Below are 23,957 nucleotides of genomic sequence, written 5' to 3' on the forward strand. Positions count from 1 at the left end.
CTTAAGGCCTATCTTAATGCCCCATCGAAGTCCTACTCTGTTGTGGCACGGACATGATTGATTTCTTGAAGGTTAATGCTAGCACAGTACAATTTCTGGTAAGTCCTATGAAGCTGGAAAGGCATGACACATGGACCAAGTAAAAGACTGTCATATGAAGAGCAGACTAGTCTAATTCAGAGAATCTCATCACCAAAAGTTTAGCTACAAAGTAATGATATTTTTGGCCACAGCTGCTTATCTATCAAACATGGAAGGTTTGTAAGTAAATGACCACAGTGATGAAAACAGACAAGCATTTATTAAATACCTACTAAGTGTCAGACACTATGGTAAGCCCTGGAGATACAATTACAAAAAGGAAACCTATTTATAAAGAACTTACGTTCTAAATGAGGGAAACAAGTATATACGTATATAATATATACATATATATATATATATGAATACATACAGTATAAATATAAAGTGAATGAATATTAATGCTTACAAAGTATATACAGGGTAGTTTGGGAGGGAGGGCACTAAGCAGTTGAGGGAAGGAATCAGGGAAGTTTTCATGCAGAAGATGTTACTTGAGCTGCATATTAAGGACAAAAGGGACTTTATGAGGTGGAGGTAAGGAGGGACTGCACTTCAGGTATATGGGATAGTCACTACAAAGGCATGAAGACAGGAGATGAAGTGTCAATAGTGTGGGAAGGGAAGTAGAGGCCAAAAATATAGGTTGGGGCTAGATTTTAAAGGACTATGAGCTAACCAGTGTTCATATTTTATCCAAGAATTAACAGAGGGCCACTCGAGTTGATTGATTCCTCTGACCCACACGGTCAGATCTTTGCTTAAAGCAAATTACTCTGATATCAGTGTGTATGAATGGGGAAAGACAAGGCAGGAAGATGGAACAGTGGTCAGACAACTAGGAAGAGAACCATGAGAAAGTCATGTGCTGAAAACCCAGACAGGAAACAGTATCCAGAAGGAAGAATATGGTCAGTAGTGTCAAATGCAGTCGATGAGCTGAAATGAATGGGGACTGAGCAAAGACTATTAGATTTAGCAATCAAGAGGTCATGATAACTTCTGATATAGTTGCTTTGGTTGCATGATGTGAGAAGAAGCCAGATTGCAAAGTTAAGAAGTGAATGAGAGGGAGTGGAGACAGTTTTTCAAGGAGCTTAGCTAAAAAAGGAAGGATATTACATCTGTCTATTTATAGAGGACAGCCCCAAGAGATGGCAGGGACTAGGTCTAGTGAAGGATTTTTTTTAAAAGAATAAGACACATTGGAGCAAATTTGAATGCAGTAGGGAAAGAAGCGAGAGAGGTTGAAGAGAAAGTGGGGATGAATAAAGATGCAATGGTAGAGTTGTACCAGCTAGTCAATAAGCATTTATTAAAACACCTACTGTGTGCCAGGCACTGTGCTAAGCTCTGAGAATACAAAGAAAAGCGAGACAGTTCCTGCCCTGGAGGAACTCACAATTAACTGCATATGCAGAGACCCTGGCTTTGGCAAGCAGGACCACCTCTTTGTCAGAATGGGAAAAAAGAAGGTAAAAGGTAATGTCAAGAGGTTTTGAGATGAAGAAAACAGGAATGCCAAAAGGACTCAATTATTTCAGTAAAGTAAGAAGTAAGTTCCTCAGCTGAGAAAGAAAAAAGGGAGGAGAGGTATAGAATGTTTACAGAGCAAAGAGGTTTGAAATAGTTTTGTAGAGAGTGAGATAAGCAATCATTTAGGGAGGAATAAAAAGACTTCCTTGCTGCAGTGAGGGTCCAGTTGATTTGTATAACATCATTTTTAAATGTTATTTTATTATATATCTTTAATTAAGAAGCCTTTATTTTCTCTTTCTCCCCTCTCCTTGCCAGTCCTCTACTGAACAACAAAATTCAAAAAACCATTGTAACAAATATGCATAGTTAAGCAAACGAAATTCCTGTACTGGGCATGTCCAAAAATATATGTCTCATTCATCTCTCATTTAGGAGGTTGATAGTAAGTTTCATGTTCATTCCTTTGGAAACATGATTTTTCATTCCATTGATTAGAGTTCTCAAGTCTTTCGAAGCTGAATAACATGGATCTGTATTGGTCAGCATGGTTGTGAAACCTCATCTAGCAGTAGGAGTACAGAAGGTGAATGGTAGGAGTATTCCAGAGCTGAGGTCTGGAAAGAGAAGAGGACAAGGGATTCAAGAGCAGAGGACGATGTAAAGCTGGAATGGATTGAGATTGGAAAAGGAAGATAGTAAGAAGCAAGAGTAATAGTCTGCGAAAGTACTGAATGGTACAGGGACTGGAGGTGTCAATGAGGGTGAAAAATTAGGCTTAGGAGGGTGAGAGGCACAGTGAGGGGGAATGAGGGGTCAGATGTCAAAGTTTATAATTAACAAAATGGAAAACTTGTGGGTAATGATGAGCTCTAGTGTGTGACTATTCCCATTTGTAGAGTAAAGGAACAGGACATGGGATTTAAGGAAGCTACAGAATTGGGAGGTCAGGCAATTTCAGGGAGCATATTATGTGAATATTAAAGTCCTGTAGTAGAAGGACAGGAGTTAAGGAGAGAAAAATGTGAGGCTGGTGCTAAATTCCTTGAGAAAGGAGGAAGAATTACCTAGGGAGTTGATATACTACAGCAACTATAATTTGGGTTGGGGGGTTGGGGGTGGGTTTAATTAAGTGGACTTCAAAGGAAGAAAGATTGCTGAGTGATGGGGCAAATGTGGAAGTGACAACAGAGGAGCAAGGAGTATTCTGACTAAGATCAGATCTAGGATCAGAGTGTACAGGGGTCTGGGTTGGAGGGGTGTGTGAGAGAAGGTGAAGCCAGCACTTGAGAGGATAATGTAGTATTGTCAGGGAAGAGCCAAATCTCTGTGAAACCTAGTAGATGAAAGGAGTGTGAGGCAAAGAGGTCCAGGATGAAGGGGACTTTTTTCACTATGGAATGAAATTCCAGAGAGCAGAAAGGAAGGGGTGCGCAGGGTTCAAATGGGATAGGAGTGGGTAGGGTTGGGAAGGTTGAGATAAGAGAATATTATAGTAGTTAAGGGAAATGTCTTAAAATACCTACTCATATAAGCATTCCTAAAGTCTACGATTCACAGAACATAAAATATTCTAAGGCATAAAAATTAAAAATATTTTCAGGACAACAAATGAGCACAAATAAAGACTTCGGGTGATTTTTGAAGCTAATGTAGCCATGCCTATGTAAAGATATATACCCCTAGTGGAATGTAAACTATTTGTGGGCTTTTTGTTTGTCTTTTTATCCCTAAGGACCAGCACATAGTAGATGCTCAATACTTACTAATTTGAATGTTTATAATCAAGTATACAGTTGCTTCTGGAAAAGCTAAACAGCCATGAAAAATTAGCATCTACTGGAAAAAAGGACCTTAGAAAAAGCTACACATCTTAGAAGGAGTTGCAAATGCAAAGCACATTAATATGTGGCAACACACTATATCAAAAAAAAACTACTGAACTTTTTTGAGTGAGCAACATGAATTTATATCCCAAATTTGGTACTTACTATCTGAATGATCACAGACAAGTCTCCTCGCCAACCTTCAGTTTCCTTATCTGTAAAAGGAGACTACAAACGTGCACTACTTCTCTCACAGGACTACTATGAGCAAAGTGATTTGTAAACCTTATCTTAGTATGAGCTATTATTACACTCATTTTCGGGTTACTGTCACTATTATCATATGTAATACCACTATTTAAATGTAAGAAAATCTGGTGACATCTATACTAGATAAAAAATACATTTTTAATATATATTCAATACTGAAGGTCCATCTGTATTCAAGAGAAGACTAGGACAAATGAGTAGGTAACTAGTACCTGTTCTAGACCTAAATAAAAAGAAAATAAACAATAAATTTGGCCTTTCAATTAAATTTTTTTGTGTGTGTATGTGAATTTATGTTATTGGAGTTTTGTCCCATTCAAGTGAGATTAATAACAGGAGAAGATATGAGTTCAAACCCTGATACTGGTAGCTATCACTTTTGTGACTACGAGCTGGTAATACTATAGACTACAGATGTGAAGGGCTGTAAATCACATCAAGCAACCTTCTCACTTTAGATATATGGAAACTAAGCTCACTGAGGTGAAGGAACCTGTCCAGCCTCATGCAGGCAGTAAAGAAAAGAGCTGGAATTAGGACCCAAGTCCTCTGACTCCCACTCCAGCCCTTTCTTCAGTGCAGCATACTTGGTCAATCTTGGGAAACTCTTGAAGGCACAATGCCTAAGTTAAAAATGGACTGCAGTCTCAATGGAGGGAATTCTCACACTAATAAAATCACTGATCCTTGATGTAGCAGTAAAAGATGGATACACCGGAAAAAGTTAAACTCTTAAAACTCATTTTTTGGGGGGGGAAAAGACTACATGAAGGCTGACACAAAAAATATGTTTCTAGAACTTAAAACATTTTCCCCATTCCTAACTATGGAATTAAACATAAGTTTTACATGAGGTAGGCTAACCTTTAATAATGATGTCATCAGTCAGTAAGGCAAGATTTGTAGCTTGATAGTCTCCTGGAAAAATGACCACTGTGTCACCACTGTAACAGCTATCCAAAGCCAGATCTAAATCATCATGTTGTTGGAGAAGTGTGTCTGAAGATAAGTCTTTAACCTATAAAAAGAAAAAGAAACACTGTACTTCTAATACTAGATCTACTTAATGAACTTATATAGGGTTATAGGATTTAGAACAAGAAGGCAATTTAATAGATCATGTAGTCTAATCCTTCACTTTCTGATGAAGAAATAAGATGGCAGTAATTGGCCCAAGGTCAGTGGGCAGTAAGGCAGATCTCAGTTTCAAACTCAAGTACTTTGACTTCAAGTTATTCTTTACCTAAATTACACCATAGGCACACTCTTACTTTTCCAAAGTAGGAACCTAGGTGCCAACAACAACTTCATCACCCCTCCAATATCTAATGTTACCAAGTGCTTTCCATTCTTAATGCCACCACCCTGGTAGAGGCCCTCATCACTTCATGCCTAAACTACTCTCCTTCTGGTTGGTCTCCCTCTCTCAAGTATCCCCCCACTCCAGTCTATCCTCCACTGAGCAAACAAAGTGTTCTTCCTAAAGTCCAGATCTGATCATGTTACTCTACTATTCAATAAATTCCTCCAGGATCAAATATAAAAGCCTCTGTTTGGTTTTTAAAGCTCTTCATATAACCTCATCCCTACTTCCCTTTCCAGTCTTCTTAACACTTCTCCTCCACGTGCTCCTTACTGCTCCTCAAACAAGACAGTTCATCTCTCAACTCCCTGCATTTTCCCTGGATGTCCCTCAGGCCTTGAATCTCCCTCCTCATTTTCTGTCTCCTCATTTTATTGGCTTAAAATCTCAGCTAAAATCCTTAAAAGCATTTCTGCAGGAAGCCTCTCCTAGTTCTCAATGTTAGGCACCTTTTCTGTTGATTATCTCCAATTTATTTGTTTGTACACATCTCTACCATTACATAGCGAATATCTTAACGGCAGGGACAGTTTTTACCTTTCTCTTTATCCCCAGGGCTTACTAAAGTATCTGAACATAGGAGGTGTTTAATAAATGCTTGTTAACTTGTTAATGACTTGATAACTTGAAATGGTCTTTTATTTTAGGAAACACATCTGCTGTAACTATTTCAGTAACCACTCTATCATTCTAGATTACAAAAGATTTTTTGGAAGCCAAAGTTCCAAATACCAGAACATGGATTCTTTTTTTTTATTTTCTTTTTTTAAATTATTATATGCAAATTAAAACAATTCTGAAGTAACACCTCACACCTATCAAACTGGCTAATACAACAAAGAAAGAAAATAATTTTAAATGTTGGAGAGAATGTGGGAAAATGTGAACACTAATGCACTGTTAGTGGAGTTGTGAACTGATCCAACCATTCCAGAGAGAAATTTGGAACTATGCCCAAAGGGCCTGGCAATACCACTACTAGGTTTATATCCCAAAGAGATTTTTTTTAAAAAAGGAAAAGGACCTCTATGTACAAAAATATTTATAACAGCTCTTTTTGTGGTAGCAAATTGGAAACTGAAGGGACGCCTATAAATGGGGGAATGGCTAAACAAAGTTGTGGTATATGATTGGGATGGAATACTCTTGTGCTGTAAGAAATGATGAGCAGGCAGATTTCAGAAAACCTGGAAAGACTTACATGAACTGATATAAAGTGAAGTGAACAGAACCAAGAGACCATTGTACGAATTAACAGCAATATTACATGATGATCAACTATTAATGACTTAGCTATTCTCAGCAATACAAAGATTCAGGTCAACTCTGAAGGACTTAATGATGAAAAATGCTATCCCTCTCCAGAGAAAGAACTAATGGAGTCTGAATGCTGATCGAAACATACTACTTTTTACTTTATTTGTTTCATGTTTTTCTTCTTTGTGTAGAAAGTATGTTTTACATGACTACACATGTATAACCTATATCAAACTGCTTGCCATCTTACAGAAAGGAGAGGGGAAGGAGGAAAGAATAAAATCTGGAACTCAGAATTAAATTGAAATAAAGATATATATTTTTTTTCTTAGCCAAGCTCATGGATCCTCAAAAATCCATGCCACATGCTACATACAGCGTTTTATCTTTGCTACTGTCCCAGCTTATTTACAGGCTAATCATAATTTTAAAGTCATTTGGAATGAGCATTTCTTCACTTCACTTATTTACTTGATAATCCATATCTGTTTATGCAAAACAATGAGCATAAAAACAGTGAGAAAAACAAAGGTTTTACTTTGGCAATTTATTATACTCAAAGAAACCTCAGAGGCCTCTCATTTGGTGAATCAGTTAATCATCTAATCATAATGGATGAAAGGGTAAAGGAAGAACTGCTGAAATCATTGCTTACCATAACACACTGTGATCTACCTGCTCCTCTTTCCAAACTATAAAATAAACTTCCTAACTATAAAAATTTCCAAACTCTTTAAACTCCTTAAAACATTGTATTATCCTATAAAATTAGCTCCTGGATAATTTTGTGTTTTATTTTATATAGTGTGGGAATTTAAATGAATGACCTGCAAAGGATGACTAGGATTTTCTAAGGAAAGGAAGAAACACTTAATGAATAAGAAATGAATAGCTTAGCCATTCTTCTTTCTTCCTCAACCATAAGGCAAACAGCCTACAATATGCTATCTTCCCATCAAGGAATAATATACGTGAACAGAAATCAGAGAATATATCTGTTGTACTAGAGAATCTAAAAATAATTTAATGCAACTTGATGAACAAAGAGGGACTTTTTGCAGAAATATAAAATTATCTTTCGATTTTTTAGGGCTTACGTGGCGTAATTTTACCTACATATATTTAAAAACGTTTGCCAAACAAACTGCTTTCACAGATATAAAGAATGTTAACCCATTTAAGAGTGAAGTTTTTAGCAAGGTCTTTCTATTTAAATAGTCATGTTATTTTTTCCTAATTGTTAAAGTACATTCAGAACATAATTTATTAATTTACCAAGACATTCCCTTTTCCCTTAGAAGCAGTGATACTTTTTTTCAAATTTATCTGTTATCTCATTAATTGGGTCATTTCCTCTAACAATGAAGAGTGCAACCCATCCCCATCATGTGCAATTTTTGCTCGTGTCCTTTTTGTAAATTCATCCCAAGTGTGCACCATACATGCTGAAGGCCTTTCTTACTTTAGCCTCACATCATGAAGGTAACCTTGGCTGTCCAGCTCTTATAACTCATTCTTGCATGTGACCAGCCCATCTTCTCTTCCTTCTCCGACATTAAAGATATTTTTTACTACTATTCTTCAGAGTTCCTCATTGCTTATATGTTACAGGCTCTTCCCAATCACCATGAACCTCTCCACTGCCTTTTGTGTTATGGTTATTTTTAATTTGTTGAAAATAATGGTAATGAAAATAATGTCTTGCTGCCATATTATAACCAAGAAAAGTACCGCAAAAATGAGCCTTTGGTTTTATATATAATCATAACTATCTGGTACTGGTTAAGAAATAGAAAGGTGGACCAAAAGAATAGAGTAGACATATAATGCATAGAAGTAAGTTATTTTTGTAACACTGTGTTTGACAAATGTAAATATTTAAGCTTGTGGGATAAGAATTCACTATTTGGTAAAAATTGTTGGGAAAACTGAAAAGCACTCTAGCAGAAACTGCACATAGTCCAATATTTTATACTATTTACCAAGATAAGATCAAAATGGATACATGACCTAGACACAAAGGAAGATGTCATAAGTAAATTAAAGGTGCACTGTTTTGGTTTTGGTGGCTCAGAGTGAGTGTAAACAGCAACTGTTTCTGTTCTGGCCAGAAAATTCCAAGGGTCTTCCCTGCCCTGACTGATTCGTTTGTGAAGGCAAAGTAGACCATCTTTTACCTCAATTCTTACCTAGCCTTAACTACTGAATGGGTTTGCCTCAGCCAAACTAAGACCTGAGAAAGACCTTAGCTTAAAAAGGCCAAGGTCTCCCACTGAATCTGGCACCATCACCACATTTCTAGACCTATTTCTCGCTACTGGACTCTGATGACTCTGGAGGAGAGAGTGAAGCTGATGACTTTGCACAGCTCTGCTTCACTTAAATCCTATTCACTTTCAAGCCAAGACATCACCCTCCTGATGTCCTCTTTGAGAACAAAGGACAAACAACAACAAGAAGTTAGAACACTGACCATATTACCTATTAGATTTGCGTTACGGGAGAAGAATGTATGAATAAACAAGAGATAAAGAACATTGTGAGGTGTAAAATGGATAACTTTGATTACATTAAATTAAAAAGGTTTTTTTTTTATAAATAAAACCAATGTAGCCAAGATTAGATATGGACAGTTTCTTGGATAAACATCTCTTATCTCAAATATATAGAGAACTCTGTCAAGTTTATAAGAACATAAGTCACTCTCCAACTGATATATGGCCAGAGGCTATGAACAGGCAATTTTTCAATGAAGAAATTAAAGCTATATGTAGTCACATAAAAATGTTCTAAATCATTACTTATTAGAGAAATGCAAATTAAAACAACTTTGAGATATCATCTCAAGCCCATCAGATTAGCTAGAGTGAAATGTTGAAGGGGATGTGGAAAAATCGGGACACTAATTCTTTGCTGGTGGAACTGTGAACTGATCTAACCATTTTGGAGAACAATCTGGAATTATGCCCAGAGAGTTATAAGACAGTGTATATCCTTTGAACCTGCAGTACCACTATTAGGTCTGTCTCCCAAGGTGATCAGGAAAAAAGGAAAATAACTGATATGGTCTAAAATATTTATAGCAGTTCTTGGTGGCAAAGAACTAGAACCTGAGAGGATGCCCATCAATTGGGGAATGGCTAACTGTGGTATATGATTGAATACTACTGTGTTATAAGGAATGATGAGCTGATTGATTTTAGAAAAAACACGGAAAGGCTTATATGAAATAATGAAGAGTGAAATGAACAGGGCCGTGAGAACACCTTACACAGTTAACAGCAATATTCTTCAAAGAACATCTGTGAATGACTAAGTTACTCTGAGTATTAGAAATACTCAAATCAACTACAATGGACCTATGAAGGAAGATGCTATTCATCTCCAGAGAAAGAAATGATAACTGAAAGTATACAAGTATGTTTTTACAGGTGTAGGGGTATGTGTGTGAGAGAGAGAGAGAAAGAGAGAGAGAGAGAAATGGTGGCCTTCTCTAGTGTGAGGTAGGGAGGAAGGCAGTTCAGAACTTAAAATGTAACAAAAAAATAAATTTAATTTTAAAAAATAACTTTTTTAAAAAGATCTAATAATTTTTTCTCCATTAGTTTAGAAGGACCTTCCTGCTCTTTTTACTTCTCTCCAATTAAGGTCAATTGTCAAGGTTTTATGTATAGTGGGGAACTGAGTATTCTTTCAAACAGTACTTAGTAAAAAGTCCTCCTCATCCCAGGTAAAGGGTCAGACCTTCCCATCATTCAAAAAGTTCCCAATATCCTAACTTTCAAGAAATTTTCCCCAACCAATTAGAGGAAAAGTAGTGACTTCATCACCAACATGATTAAATTCCCAGAATTTCTTCTTACCTCTCCACTTCCACTAAATACTTCTGATTGAACATATTAAGAAATACTTAATCTGTCTGGATCCTGTCAAGCTTACATTTTAAACTTCCCAAATGCAACAATAATTTCAAATTTCCTTTTAACAGTACGTAGCATAGTGTACCACATGCAGAGAAATATTTAATAATTCTATTCAGTAATGATGAGGTAGTTAAATTTGAATTAATAAAGGCCTAAAATATATTTCTTACCATTTCAGTAGTCATCACTTTTGCTACAATATGAGTTATAGTTTTCCCCAATTCTCTTTTTCCTTTCCTACGCCTCAAAATTCTTGGGAAGAAAGGTCCATGAACTCTGTAATTTAAAAATTCAGATACTCATTTAAATCAAATGTTTTAAATGAACATGAAACAGGCTAATCTAGTTTTATTTATTATGTTAGAACCTTAGTTATCCAGCCTCACAGGGGAATGAGACATTCTAGATGCTTTTGTAGATAAAAAGGTTTTAGTCTTTTCATCTCCAACACACACACACACACACAGTCAGTCCCAAAACTGTTTATTCAAGGATTTGCTAAAAAAAAAAAAAAAAAAAAAAAAAAAAAAAAAGCTATCATCAGTAGGAGGACAAAGTAAATAAATGATTATCATTATTATTTGTTAAAATGTATTTTCTTTATAAAAACAATGTAAATAATAGTTTGTCTTTACGTATTTGTTTTTGAGACTATTAAGTTTACAATAAAGTGGTTTTTTTTTACAAAAGTATTCTCCATTGTTGAATTTCCAGAAACAAAACAGTTATCTCAAGTTTGAAAATCAAAGGTATTTAGTATTTTTAAACTGTATTTGACAAGCAGTTAACCACATCACCAAAAAATGGAAGTGACTTTATCTTAAACAGACTAGTTACTGATGTGGAATTCATTTCAGAATCAGACATCTGAGTGAAGTCAGACCTTAAACTAGAGCAAATGTCACAACCAGTATCAAATGAGAAGAATAAGAAAGGTGTTGAGTATGAGTACAACAGTTCAATCTCACCTCCTCAAACAGGCTGCAAATGCTAACCAGTAGGAACTAGAAAAAAGACAGACATTGATTGACCCTGATGAACCATTTTCTCCAAAAGTGTTATGAAGCAGTCATCACAATAAGCTGGCCAAAACAGGTCATACATGTGCAATCATGTAGAACATATTTTCCTATTAGTCATGTTGTGAAAGAAGAAACAGACTAAAAGAAAAAAACCACGATAAAGATAAAGTGAAAATAGTATGCCTTAGCCACCCAACATACATTGCCTTGCCATGTAGAGAAATAGCAACTAGTTTAGAATATAAACTTATTTATAGAACACTAGGAAAAAAAATAAAGAACGACAAAAGACTAGAAGCAGTAGTGCATTTCGTTTCACTGAGAGCAAAAAGCAAAGGAGAAGACAAGTCTATAAAAAGCTTGGTATGAGTGTTTCAGGGGTGTGAGACATGATTGTTAAATTTTCAGTGTGAGCACTTACACCTCAGAAATAAGTAAACAGTTCAAATCAGGGCTTTACTGATTGTCTAGATTTAAGAAAATATCAAGGGAAAATGTTAATAATGCAGCTTTAACTTAAAAGTATGTCATGTGCACATCTTTTTTGCAAACAGCTGTGAAACATTTACCAGCACACTCCTGCCAGAGACCAATCTAAGCAGTCATACCAGCACAAAAGCAGTTATAGATGAAACTGTCAAGAATCACACAATCTTCAGAGTTGGAAGGAACTTCATATTCCATCCAAACCAATCTATATCTAAAAAACAATCTCCTCTACAACAAAGGTGGGGGGGGAAGGACTAATAGAAAGTAGAACAACAGCTCTGTTAGCTTTTCTTTTTTTTTAAATAGCATTTTACTTTTTCCAATTACATGTAAAGACTATTTCTTACTTTTTTTTAATTTTGAGTTCCAAATTTTCTCCCTCTTCCCTCCCTAAAAAGGTAAGAATTTTAAATAGGTCATGTATATGCAATCATGTAGAACATATTTTCCTATTAGTCATGTTGTGAAAGAAGAAACAGACCAAAAGGAAAAAAACCACAAAAAAGATAAAGAAAAGTGAAAATAGTATGCTTCGATATGCATTCAAGACTATATCAGTTCTTTCTCTGGATGTGAACAGAATTTTCCATCACGAGTCCTTTGAAATTGTCTTAGATTACTGTATTGCTAAGAAGAGCTAAGTTATTCATTGTTGAGCATCACAAAACATTGCTGTTACTCTGTACAGTGTTCTGGTTTTGCTCACTTTACTCAGCATCAGTTCATGTAAGTCTTTCCAGGTTTTTCTGAAGTCCACCTGCTCATCATTTCTTATAGCACAATAGTATTCCATTACATTCATATACCACAATTTGATAAGTCATTCCCCAATTGATGGGCATCCCCTCAATTTCCAATTCTTTCACACCACAAAAGAGTTGCTATAAATATTTTTGTACATGTAGGTCCTTTTCCCTTTTTTATCCCTCTTTAGGATACAGACCTAAGAGTGGTATTGCTAGATCAAAAGATACGCATTTTGATTGCTCTTTGGGCATATTTCCAAATTGCTCCCCAGAATGGTTGGATCAGTTCACAACTCCACCATTAGTGTCCCAATTTTTCCACATTCTCTCCAACATTTATCATTTTCTTTTTCATTTGTCAGCTTTTCTGCAGCAACCTACTTTCACCACAAGTGAAACATCACATGTTTCATCTCATCTCAGTCTCATATATACAAAGAATTAGGAATGGCATTTATTTAAGAAAAAGCTGGAAAAGGATGCCGTCCCAAAGGTGTAGAACATACAGAAGAAATCTGTACAGACGGCAACATAACCTTGAAAAGTACTGAGACTGTTCTATGGGTAACTCAGGAAGAGGAAAATGCTAAAAGAACAGAAAAAAATCATAAACAAAATTACTATCCAATTTGCATTCTTACAAAATTCTTCTGAGACTGAAATACAAGCGCCAAAGAATTAAAAATTGAATTTCACCCAAATGGAGGGGTATGGTAGGCATGAGGAGGCTGCAACATTTATTAAAGTTATAGAAGTGTCCTTAATAAATGCAATCCTTTAGAAAATTCTGTTCAAACACTTTATTAACCTTGAATGAGGCATATAAGAATGCTTTCAAGGATTCCAAGTTCCATGATAAGGACAAAAATGAAAATCTTTGTCCTCAAGCTTACATTCTAAGGTCCAGCAAACTCTTTTCGAATTTTTCTCCAAGGGTACTGAATGGCCAAAAATTTTGACACAAAACTGTATGTGACCCAATGAGTGATGAAGAGGCAACAGCATATTTTCAGCAGCAATCTAAGTACAAGAAGTGGCATAAGAAATATCAGCCAAATTAATCTTTAACCTGGTTAATGGAGAAGAGTGACTTCCTACATGGTATGGAGCTAGGGAAGGGAAAGTCCAGCTCCCTTTACTCATGTTAATGGCAAGAGGGCAAAGACAAAGGTATAAATTCATCCCCCTTTTCTATGAGATGGGAGCAGACCAATTTTCAGAAGGATCTGGGTGAGCAAGGTGGTTAGTAACACAGGACTGAACACTGGGGAACGTGGATCATAAAATGAACTATGAAGAGAGGAAATTAACTGGAAATTTCTCTAGTATATTAGCAGCGCTAATACTGCTTGCCTTCTCAGTGGGCGGGGCGGGGAGGGAAAGAATTTAGAACTCAAAATTTTAAAAGAAAAGGATATTTTAAAAATAAATACACTGAAATGTTAAAAAAAAAAAAAGCTAAGAAGATCAGTAGTAGTAATGGAAGAGAGAGGGCATTCAATGACAGCCAGAGAAAATGCCCAAAGCCAAGAGATAGAATGTCTTGTTTGTGAAACAGCTAGGAGGCCAATGTCACCGGATCAAAGCATGTGTGTTGCTGAATAAAGTATAAGAAGACAGGAAAGGTAAGAGGGAGCTAGATTATAAAGGACCTTGAATGCCCAGAGGATTTTGTATTTGATCCTGGAGGAGATAGGGGACTACTGGAGTTTGAGTATGAGGAGTGGTATGGTCAGACCTGTACTGTGGAGAAATCACTTTGGTGGCTGAATGAAGGACATATTGGAGTGGAAGGTAGGGGTGGAGGGGATGGGGGACTTGAGGCAGGAAGACCCACCATCAGGCTAATTCAGTAGTCCAGAAGTGAAGTGATGAGGGCCTGAACTAGAATAGTGGCAGTGTCAGAGGAGAAAAGGGAGTGTATTTGAGAGAGTGTGTAAAGGTATTGACATCAGTAGGCTTTGGCTACAGATTGGATATAAACAGTGAGGAGTTGAGGATGACTCCTGGGCGGCAAGCCTGAGGGACCAGCAGAATGGTGCAACCCTCTGCAGGAATAGGGAAGATAGGCAAAAGGTGCAGGTTTAGGGGCAAAGATATGAGTTCTCTTTTGGACACGTTTAGTTTAAGGTATCTATTGGACATCCAGTTTGAGGCGTCCAAAAAGTAGTTGGAGATGTAAGATTGAAGGTCAGCAGAGAGGTTGTGCTTAATCAACAGTAGGCTTGATCAACGTGAGCTGAATACAGGACGGTGAAATCATTCTGTTCAATATCTTATGCTGCAGAACCCTAAATCCTAAGTCCAATAATAGTTTTGAAAAGCACTCATATTTACACTGTATTTTATAGTTTCAAGATTTTCTTTTCCTAAATTATCTCATCAGGGAATGTTAAGTAGAATGATCCTTATTTTACTAGGGAAACAGGCTTAGAGAGTTCTCTGTTCTACCTGGGGTTATACAGCTGGTAAATATTGATCATCATAATACTATGAACTCAAATTTATATATTGCTTCATGGTTTTCAAAGCACTTTACATACACTATTTCATCTGATCTCAAATTAAGATAGATAAGGAAATTGAGGCTTGAAAATTTAAATGATGGGCCCATGATTACACACATAAGAAGAAAAGAGCCAACACCTGAACCCAGGGTTTCTATCCCATACTCTATGACACCATATTGCCTCAGTTATTTGTCCATTGCCTGAGGAGACTGGAATCATAGACTTTCAAAGTTGGAAGGTCATCTAGTCCATACCTAATACCCAAAAAAGAAATCCTTTTTTAATAACATCTCCAATAAGTAGTAAACTAATTGCTGCCCAAAAAACTACCAAAGATGGGGAACTCACTAATTCCTAAAGGATCCAAGGACACTTTTGGATAGCTTCAACTCTAATTAACAGGAAAGTTTCTATTTATGTTAAGGCAAAATTCTACTTTTTGGTACCTTTTATCCACTGATCCTCATTCTGTCCACTGAAGCCTTTTATCAGTCTAAACATTAATTTACCACCCTTCTCATATCCTTTTGGTCTTCACATCCCCAGTTCCTTCAACTAATCCTTCTACAACACATCCTCTAGCGTTTTCACTATCTTAGTTGCTTCTCCTTTAGCCTACACTCCAGTTTGAAAATGTAATTCCTAAAATGTAATACAGCATTGAATATAATATTCTAAATATATTCTGACCAGAGCAAAATGCAATAGTATCTCATTCCAGCTTCCTGAGTACTATGTTTTTATAATCAATATTGCCTCAGAAGTCATTAATTTGGGGTTTGGGTTTCTTGGCCATGTCATTCTGATTTATACTGTCTTTACTGTTGCTGTTCAGTCATTTTTCAGTCCTGTCCAATTCTCCACGACCCCATTTGAGGTTTTCTTGGCAAAGATACTGGAGTGGTTTGCCATTTCCTTCTCAAGGTCATTTACAGATGAGGAAACTGAGGAAAACAGCGTTAAGTGACTTGCCCAAGGTCACACAACTAGTAACTGAGGCCTGATGTGAATTCAGAAAGTTGAGTCTTCCTGACTCTAGGCCTAGCACTCTATCTACTGTGCCACCTAGCTGCCCACATATCCAAGCTGTTGCCAAGCTCTATCAGTTGGTTAATGCCCAAAGGTGGTATAAAAACTGTAATACTTGGCACCTTTTACCCCTTAATTCTAATGCTCTGGCCTCTACAGAGTTGGAAGGGCACTTCATGGGAGTGAAAACTGCTTTGTATTGTTCTATGCTTCATAGATTGCCACAGCCAAAGAAGTCTACATCAAGTAGCCAGTCTACTGCTGATGACACTCTCTATACCTAATGAAGCTAGTTCTCAGAAAGAAAACACAATTCATTGTTTAGACTAAGCTTCAAATCTTACCAGTGTGATAGTACATTGCCAGAGCTTGCACTCTATCGGCATAGCCTTCAAGAACCCAAGAACACCTTCAGACCACAAGGCACTGTATTAGATATTTAAGACAAGAATCTCAAAAGCCCAAAGTACCAAAATCTAGTACTGCAAATGCAATGTTTATCGATAAGAAATAAGTAGGGAACTAGAAGTGAATATTGAGAAGATCTAGATTAATTATTACTTGCTGGAAATAGTTTAAAAACAAAACACAGACCCAGGAATCATACAAGGGTAAAGAAATAATGGTTGCATGTCATGAAAGTAATAAATAAAACTGAGATACTGGATAATCCTGAGGAGACCTCGGTCCTAATTAATGAGAAATCCAGGATTATTTAACCTGGATTAAAGCAAGTAATTAGGTCTGCTTCTCCATTTTGAAAATGTAGACAGTGGTAGCTGTCTTAACAGACAGTGTCCAGTAAGAATGTTAAGAATATAGGAATGTAATGTGTGAGGTAGTGAGAGAATAAGGTGTGAAGGCTTCACAGGGCATATGTATATATATACGTATTTATATCTAAAATGTTTGAGAATCAATATTTAGAGAAAAGGGAAATGGGATAAATTTGAGTCTGTGGGAATCTGATTATTTAGCCTTTAGAAATGTCTTTCTCCCCCTCCTTCTTTAGATTTATAGAAGTCACCTCAGCTGTGAAAGGAATACAAGATTGTGAAAGCTTCCCTATGAATAACTCAGGCAAGGCAATATTCAAATAGAGATAGTACAAATTTAGTTAGGATGTGAACCTCACCAGACCTAAGTTTCGTTTTCCTGTAAATCACATGATTTCGGGGAAACCAGATGATATTCTCCTCTCCCCTTCCCCTAGCCTACTTACAAACGGCCATGTTAGCATTAAAGTTTCCTATAAGGTAATTCTGTAGTTTCTGTGCTTACATTGGGTAAAAACTTATTCCTGGTTAGATTGTGAGGCCACTCGTCTCCGCAAATGGGGACGGGGGCCCAGCTTCTGGGGTGGGGTTTCTTAGAATTGTTTGTACAAGGGTATGTATCTCCCTGCTTGCCTTCTGCCCCTCATCTCTCTTCATTGCTATCTCCGCCCTGGTAGTGAGAGATGCCCAATTCTCGAGACTTGATCAAATAAAGCTTCTGGTTTTATTTTTTCTGCCTTGAGAAACCAAGACATCTCTGTTTTTTTTTTTTACTTGAGTCAGTGGTCTTTTGACCCACACAGTAATAAGAGGTTTTGTATAATGGTGCTGAGTAAATTAATTTTATTTTTTAATCAACAATAAACACATATTTCTATTACCAAAGATGAAAATTAATGTAAGGTCTAAAAACTCTACCTACTTGCTCTGCTGGAGTTTTTTTTTGTGGAAACCCAAGACTTTTTCCTGCTGCCTAGGCCTCAACAATAAGATCAGTCTGAACAGGGGTGTTGGATCCATGAAATTTAATTCAGAATAAATTACTGCCAAGTACTAACTAATGTCCAATGAAGATTTCATTTTCATGAATCTTTTTTTCAATTCAATTCAACGAATATTTATTAAGTTTCTAATATGTAGAATTCTATGCACTAAGAACACAAAGATAGATGGCCCTGGAATCTGTGATGACCTCCCTACTCCTCATGGCAAACATTTAATCAATTGCCAAATCCTATAACCTCTCTCTAGGAGCTTAATGGATGAAGTCCTTCTCTTCCACTTACAGTCAGAAGTAGGCTAGTAAATGTTCAGTAACTAACTCTCCAGAATACATACATATATACATATACACATATATATAACACATTTTTAACTTTAATCTGCATTATTAATATTTTATCTATCACATTAACTCTCAGCAAGTCAACAAAACAATAATTTGAGCCCTGATTTGTAACATTTGCCAATTTCCAAGATGTAAATGCTCACACTGAAAATTTAACAGTTGGTTCTCTAGAGCCAGTATGAGCTGGCTGCAGTACACTCCTGCACAATTTTTCACCTCTGCCCCAGTTCAAGCTCTTATTCTTGTCTAGACTGCTATAGTGGCCTAACTAGTATTCACACTTCTAGTCTAATTCCTTTCTAATATATCTACCACACTGCCGTCCAAGTAATTTTCCTACTACACTTCAGTGATCAGTTTCACTGCTTTACTTGAAAAGCTTCCAAAACTCCCTCACTGCACTTCAAATAGTATTTAAATGCCAAACCCTGGCATTCAAGTCCTTCCACAATCTTGTTCTAACCCACCTGTCCAGCCTTATCTCTTCTCCTTAACATATTCAAAGTTCCAGGAAAACTGGGTCACTACTCTCCATCCTGTCTGTTCTTATCCTGCCCTCTCCTATGTTTGTGACACTGCTAAAATACCCCCCAAGTTGGGAAGATGCCCTGCTCATACTCTGCACCTGTCTCCATCTTCTTAAAGTCAGAAATGGCGGGGCTTGCTTCAAGACTCCTCTCAGCTGCCATCTCCTCCGTGAAGCATTCTCTCTGATAGCCCCAAAGGGAGATGACCTCCATTGCCCCAATTTCTTACAACACTTTACCTTGTTCTTCTTTTCCTCACTACATTCTACCCTGTATTATGCTTGTGTATAAGTTGTAACCATTTCCCCACCCCAAAATTAGAACTATGAGAGGGCAGACTGTAATTTTTGTTTCCCAGTGCCTAACAGAGCCTTAAGTGCTTAATACATGAGTTTTTTAAACTTAAATTAAGACTAATTAGGCTTTCAAGGAGCTTACAATTAAAATCTAATCAGGGTAAATAACTGATAAAAAACGAAGGGTGAGATGAGTGCAAAATGCAACGGAGAAGTACAAGAAAAGCATACTTAAAGATCAAAGGAAGGAAAAATTATTTTCACCCTAAGGAGGGTCAGGCAATACTTTATGAAGAAGGCAGCACTTAAGTCTTGAAACAAGTGGCTTGAAGAAATGGAGATGAGAAATGGAAGAAATCCATTCTAGACATGAAAAAAAAAAGCCTTTTACTCATTAAAAAGCTAAGTGGAGGGAAAAAAAAACAGAATAAGAATAGGAGTCCAGTTTGTCTGGAACAAAAAATATGTGAAATGGAAAAGAACCGCAGACAGAACTGCAGTCAGATTACGAAAGACCCTGAATACTTTAGAAGTTATATTAGAAATTTATACTTTATTCAGTAGGCCAATAGGGAACCACTGTAGATTTTGGAGTAAAGATGAAATAATAAAAGAGGTAGATTAGCCGAAATACTTGGGCAGTGGTGTGATGGAAGGATTGTAGAGGGGAAAGAATGAAGGCAGGAACAATAATTAGGAGACTTTTATAACAGTCCACTTAAGAATAGATGAGACCAAGGTGGCACAGTAAGTAGAGCACCAGCCCTGGAGTCAGGAGGATCTGAGTTCAAATCCACCTCAGACACTTGACACACTTACTAGCTGTGTGACCATAGGTAAGTCACTTAACCCCAATTGCCCTGCCTTCTGCCCTCAAAAAAAAAAAAGAACAGATGACACATTGATTATAGTTTTTGCAATCAAGAGTAGAGAAGAAAGGAAAGAAAGGAGAGAAATTGTGGGGACAAAATTGATAGGACCTGGCAACTGCCTGGAGTACGTGAAACTTGAACTTTATGACCTCTCTTATGACCTCGATTAACGTATTTATTGCAAGGTTTAAAGAATGATTACATAGATTACATAGATTCAAGTGATGTCTGAGATGATGGTAGAATATACAGAAGAAATACTAGTTTCACTAATCTTGCTCCCAAACCCCAGAAAAAACCCAAACAAATGAAAAAGCAAGAAAAATTAAAAATGAAAAAGGAACTTCCCAGAAACAAAAGACCCTACAGCCACCACCACCGCTTGTTCCTCTGGGGGGCAGAACAGAAAGGGAAAGGCTGGAAACACTGTCCCCACAATGTGCATTTTTACTATGAGGCTCAAAGGGAGCCATAATTAGGAAAATTATGGATCTCTGGTCTTACCCAATCTCTCATTCTTCATGAGTTGGACAAAGATGAAGAAGAAAAACATGACTGATAAAGGTAGATCAAGTAAGAAGGGAGCAGAGAAAGATATGACGGGAGTCCACAAAAATGGTTAAAAGAAATAGCAGACAAAAGGGCACAAACTAGGTACAGACCAATATCCCACACCATATACCAAGATGTGGTCAAAATGGATACATGATTTAGACATAAAGGATGACACCATAAGCAAATTAGAAGAGCAAGGAATAGTCTACATGTCAGATCTATAGAAAAGGGAAGAATTCATGACCAAACAAGAGATAGAGAGCATTACAAAATGTAAAATAGACAATTTTGATCATATTAAAAAAACTTTTGCACAAACAAAACCAATGCAAACAAATTAGAAGGACAGCAGAAAGCTGGGAAACAATCTTTACAGCAAGTTACTCTGATAAAGGCCCCATTTCTCAAATATACAGAAAAATGAGTCAAATTTATAAGAATATTCCCCATTCCCCAACTGATAAATAGTCCAAGGATATGAACGGCAGTTTTCAGATGAAGAAATCAAAGCTAATTATAGTCATATGAAAAAGTACTCTAAATCACTTCTGATTAGAGAAATGCAAATTAAAACAACTGTGAGGTACCATCTCACACCTATCAGATTGGCTAATATGACAAAAAAGGAAAGTGATAAATGTTGGAGAGAATGTGAGAAAATTGGGACACTAATGCATTAATGGTGGAGTTGTAAACTGATCCAACCATTCTGGTGGGCAATTTGGAACTATGTTCAAAGGGCAACCAAACTGTGCATACCCTCTGTTCCAGCAATACCACTACTAGGCCTTTAACCCAAAGAGAACATAAAAAGGGAAAAGACCTACATGTGTAAAAATATTTATAGCAGCCCGTTTCATGGTGGCAAAATATTGGAAATTGAGGGGATGCCCACCAATTGGGTAATGGTTGAACAAGTTGTGGCATATAGATGTAATGGAATAGTATGGTGCAATAAGAAATTATAAGCAGAGTTCAGAAAAACGTAGAAAGACTTGCACAAATTGAGGCAAAGTGAAATAAACAGAACCAGGAAAATATTGTACACAGCATCAGCAACACTGATGATCAACTATGAATGACTTAGCTCTTCTCAGCAACACGATCATCTAAGTACAAAGGAAAATGCCATCCACATCCAGATAACGACCTGATGTCTGAACGCAGATGGAAGCATTTTTTTACATTATTTTTTCATCTTTTTTTTCCTCTTGATCTGTTTCTTCTTTCACAACTCTGACCAATATGGAAATATGTTTTACATAATTGCACATACATAACCTCTATCAAATTGCCTATCATTTTAGGAAGCAGGGAAGGGGGAGGAGAAGAAGAAAAATTTGGAACTCAAAATCTTGTAAAAATGAATACTGAAAATTGTCTTGACATATAATTGGGAAAAAATAAAATACTATTAAAAAAACCCAAATAATAAAGAAATAGATGAAATAGCAGCATGTGGGCCAAAATGTCCTCCTTGGACTACTTTATCTAGTAAAGCAAAAGTGGAGGCCATCTTGACATTCAGGATCCTAATCTCTTCTTTCCAAATCCATATAAATAAATGAGAGAAGTGGCAGACAATGAACAAGTTAAAAAAACACTCCTCCAACATGTTACGGAAATTCTGCAATATCAGAGAATAGAGACAAAACTTCTATAGAAATGCAAGTTAAATTAATACCAGTAGTGTTATAAAAATGCCAAGCAAGAGAGAAAACAAATTGCATGATAAAGAACAAATAAAGATTTTAATTAAAGAGGAAAAAGATAAAGGATTTAAAAACAACTTACACAAAGGAACATCAAGCAAAACTAGAATAAATGTAATTATGCAAAAGTCAATGGACTGTGATACTATGAAGCCCAGGATATATGGAACCCAAAAAATAAATTAATAACAAGGCAAAATAAACTAAAAGACTTGGAAGAGAGATCAAGATGACATTAAATGGGAACCCAGTAGGGATCATAAAGAAGACAGGGAGAGAATGCCATATTTGGAAATACAGAGACAATTTCTCAGTGTAGTAGAGAACAGGCAATAAGCCAAAAGCAAAAGTTCACAGGATGTTAGCATGGTAAAATCCAAAATCAAAATCTCCATGATGTGGGGGAGCTAGGTGGCGCAGTGAGTAGAGCACCGGCCCTGGAGTCAGGAGGACCTGAGTTCAAATCCGGCTTCAGACATTTTATACATGTATTAGCTGTGTGACCTTGGGCAAGTCACTTAATCCCAACTGCCCTGCCAAAAAGCAATGACAATCTCCATGACATATAATTATCAAGCTTCAAATTACAAAGAAAAAGAATTATTCAAGCATCAAGAAGTTAATTATTTAACAAAGCATGGCAATTTGGAATCTCAGATATCTCAGCAACAACACAGTAAAGTTGGTCAAAAAATCTTTACAAGACTTGTAATCCCAAAAATTATGTATTCCACAGACATAAATAATTTTCTGATTAAAGACAGAAAAATGCCATTCAAAAATCAACAATATCTGAAAGAACATATCAAAAAAAAAGTCCGTAACTGAAACAATTACCCTGGGAAACTGAGGTCCTTGAGATCAATCAAGTGACAAGTACTCAATAAAATTACCTATAATCGAAGAGTACCAAGAAATGTATATTCAAAAAACAAATTTGACTTGGCATGAAAGAATATGTATACTACTATTAATGAAAAAAGAACAAAGAGTTAAACTATATAAAATATAAAATGCTATTTTTTAAAAACAGAAAATAATATTTTAAAAAATTAACAAGGAGAAAAAAACACAGATCTAGTTATCCCAAAAAATAGGAGCCAAGCCTCAAGGAACCATACAGATAGCTAAGTGGTATAACAGTTGGAATCAGAATTAGGAAAAATCAAGTTCAAATACTACCTCACACACTTACTAGCTGTGTGACCCTGGAGAAGTCATTTAAGTTCTCAGAGCCTGTTTCCTCAACCATAATATGAGGGGGTTGGAGCTGGTACCTTCTAAGGTTTCTTCCAGCTTATAATCCAATGAATCAACAGTGTAAAAGACAGAAATTTAAATTAGCTCCTCAATCAGTTGTAGTGTAGCAAAACGACTGACGTCTCCTCATCTCTCACTTGGCTGCACTACTTTGGGACTTCTCTGACTGACCTGTCCACGATGCTCCACTTTTCGGCTTCCTTTTGTGTACTGTCTTCTCTCGTTAAATTGTGAACTCCATGAGGGGCAGGGACTGGCTTTCCTTTTTCATTTTTATATCTCCAGCACTTAGCACAGTGCCTGGCACAGGCACTTAATAATAACTTAACAAATGTTTACTGATTGATTAGAGGAAAATAAAATAGCAATCATTTTCTCTGGCCAATATTATAATAGGAAAAAATGACATGAGGCAAAATCAATTTTGACATTTATTACGTTAAACATAAGAGGCATAAATTCCCTCATTAAAAGTCCTGGGACAGATTAAAAAATTCACTGAAATGCTGACTAAAAGATCATTTATTAAAAACTGTTCAAAGGTTAGGATAGACCAGACCTGTGAAATCATTGATACAGGGAACTACCAGATGAGGAAACTTCTTCCAATTCAGGTTGG

At 36.5% G+C, this 23,957-nt stretch overlaps 1 protein-coding gene across 1 annotated transcript in view; it reads right to left on the bottom strand.

Moving 5' to 3' along the window:
• SHCBP1L (SHC binding and spindle associated 1 like) overlaps positions 1 to 23,957 on the bottom strand; it is a 44,798-nt gene that overhangs the window by 4,193 nt on the left and 16,648 nt on the right. The window contains exons 6-7 of the mRNA XM_036756857.1: positions 10,367 to 10,472; positions 4,518 to 4,671 (exon numbers count right to left, since the gene is read on the bottom strand). Of these exons, the coding sequence (XP_036612752.1) occupies positions 4,518 to 4,671; positions 10,367 to 10,472 (260 nt within the window). The remainder of the gene's footprint in view (positions 1 to 4,517; positions 4,672 to 10,366; positions 10,473 to 23,957) is intronic.

This window comes from Trichosurus vulpecula, chromosome 4 (genome assembly GCF_011100635.1).
Source record: "Trichosurus vulpecula isolate mTriVul1 chromosome 4, mTriVul1.pri, whole genome shotgun sequence".
Taxonomy (NCBI): Eukaryota; Metazoa; Chordata; class Mammalia; order Diprotodontia; family Phalangeridae; genus Trichosurus; species Trichosurus vulpecula.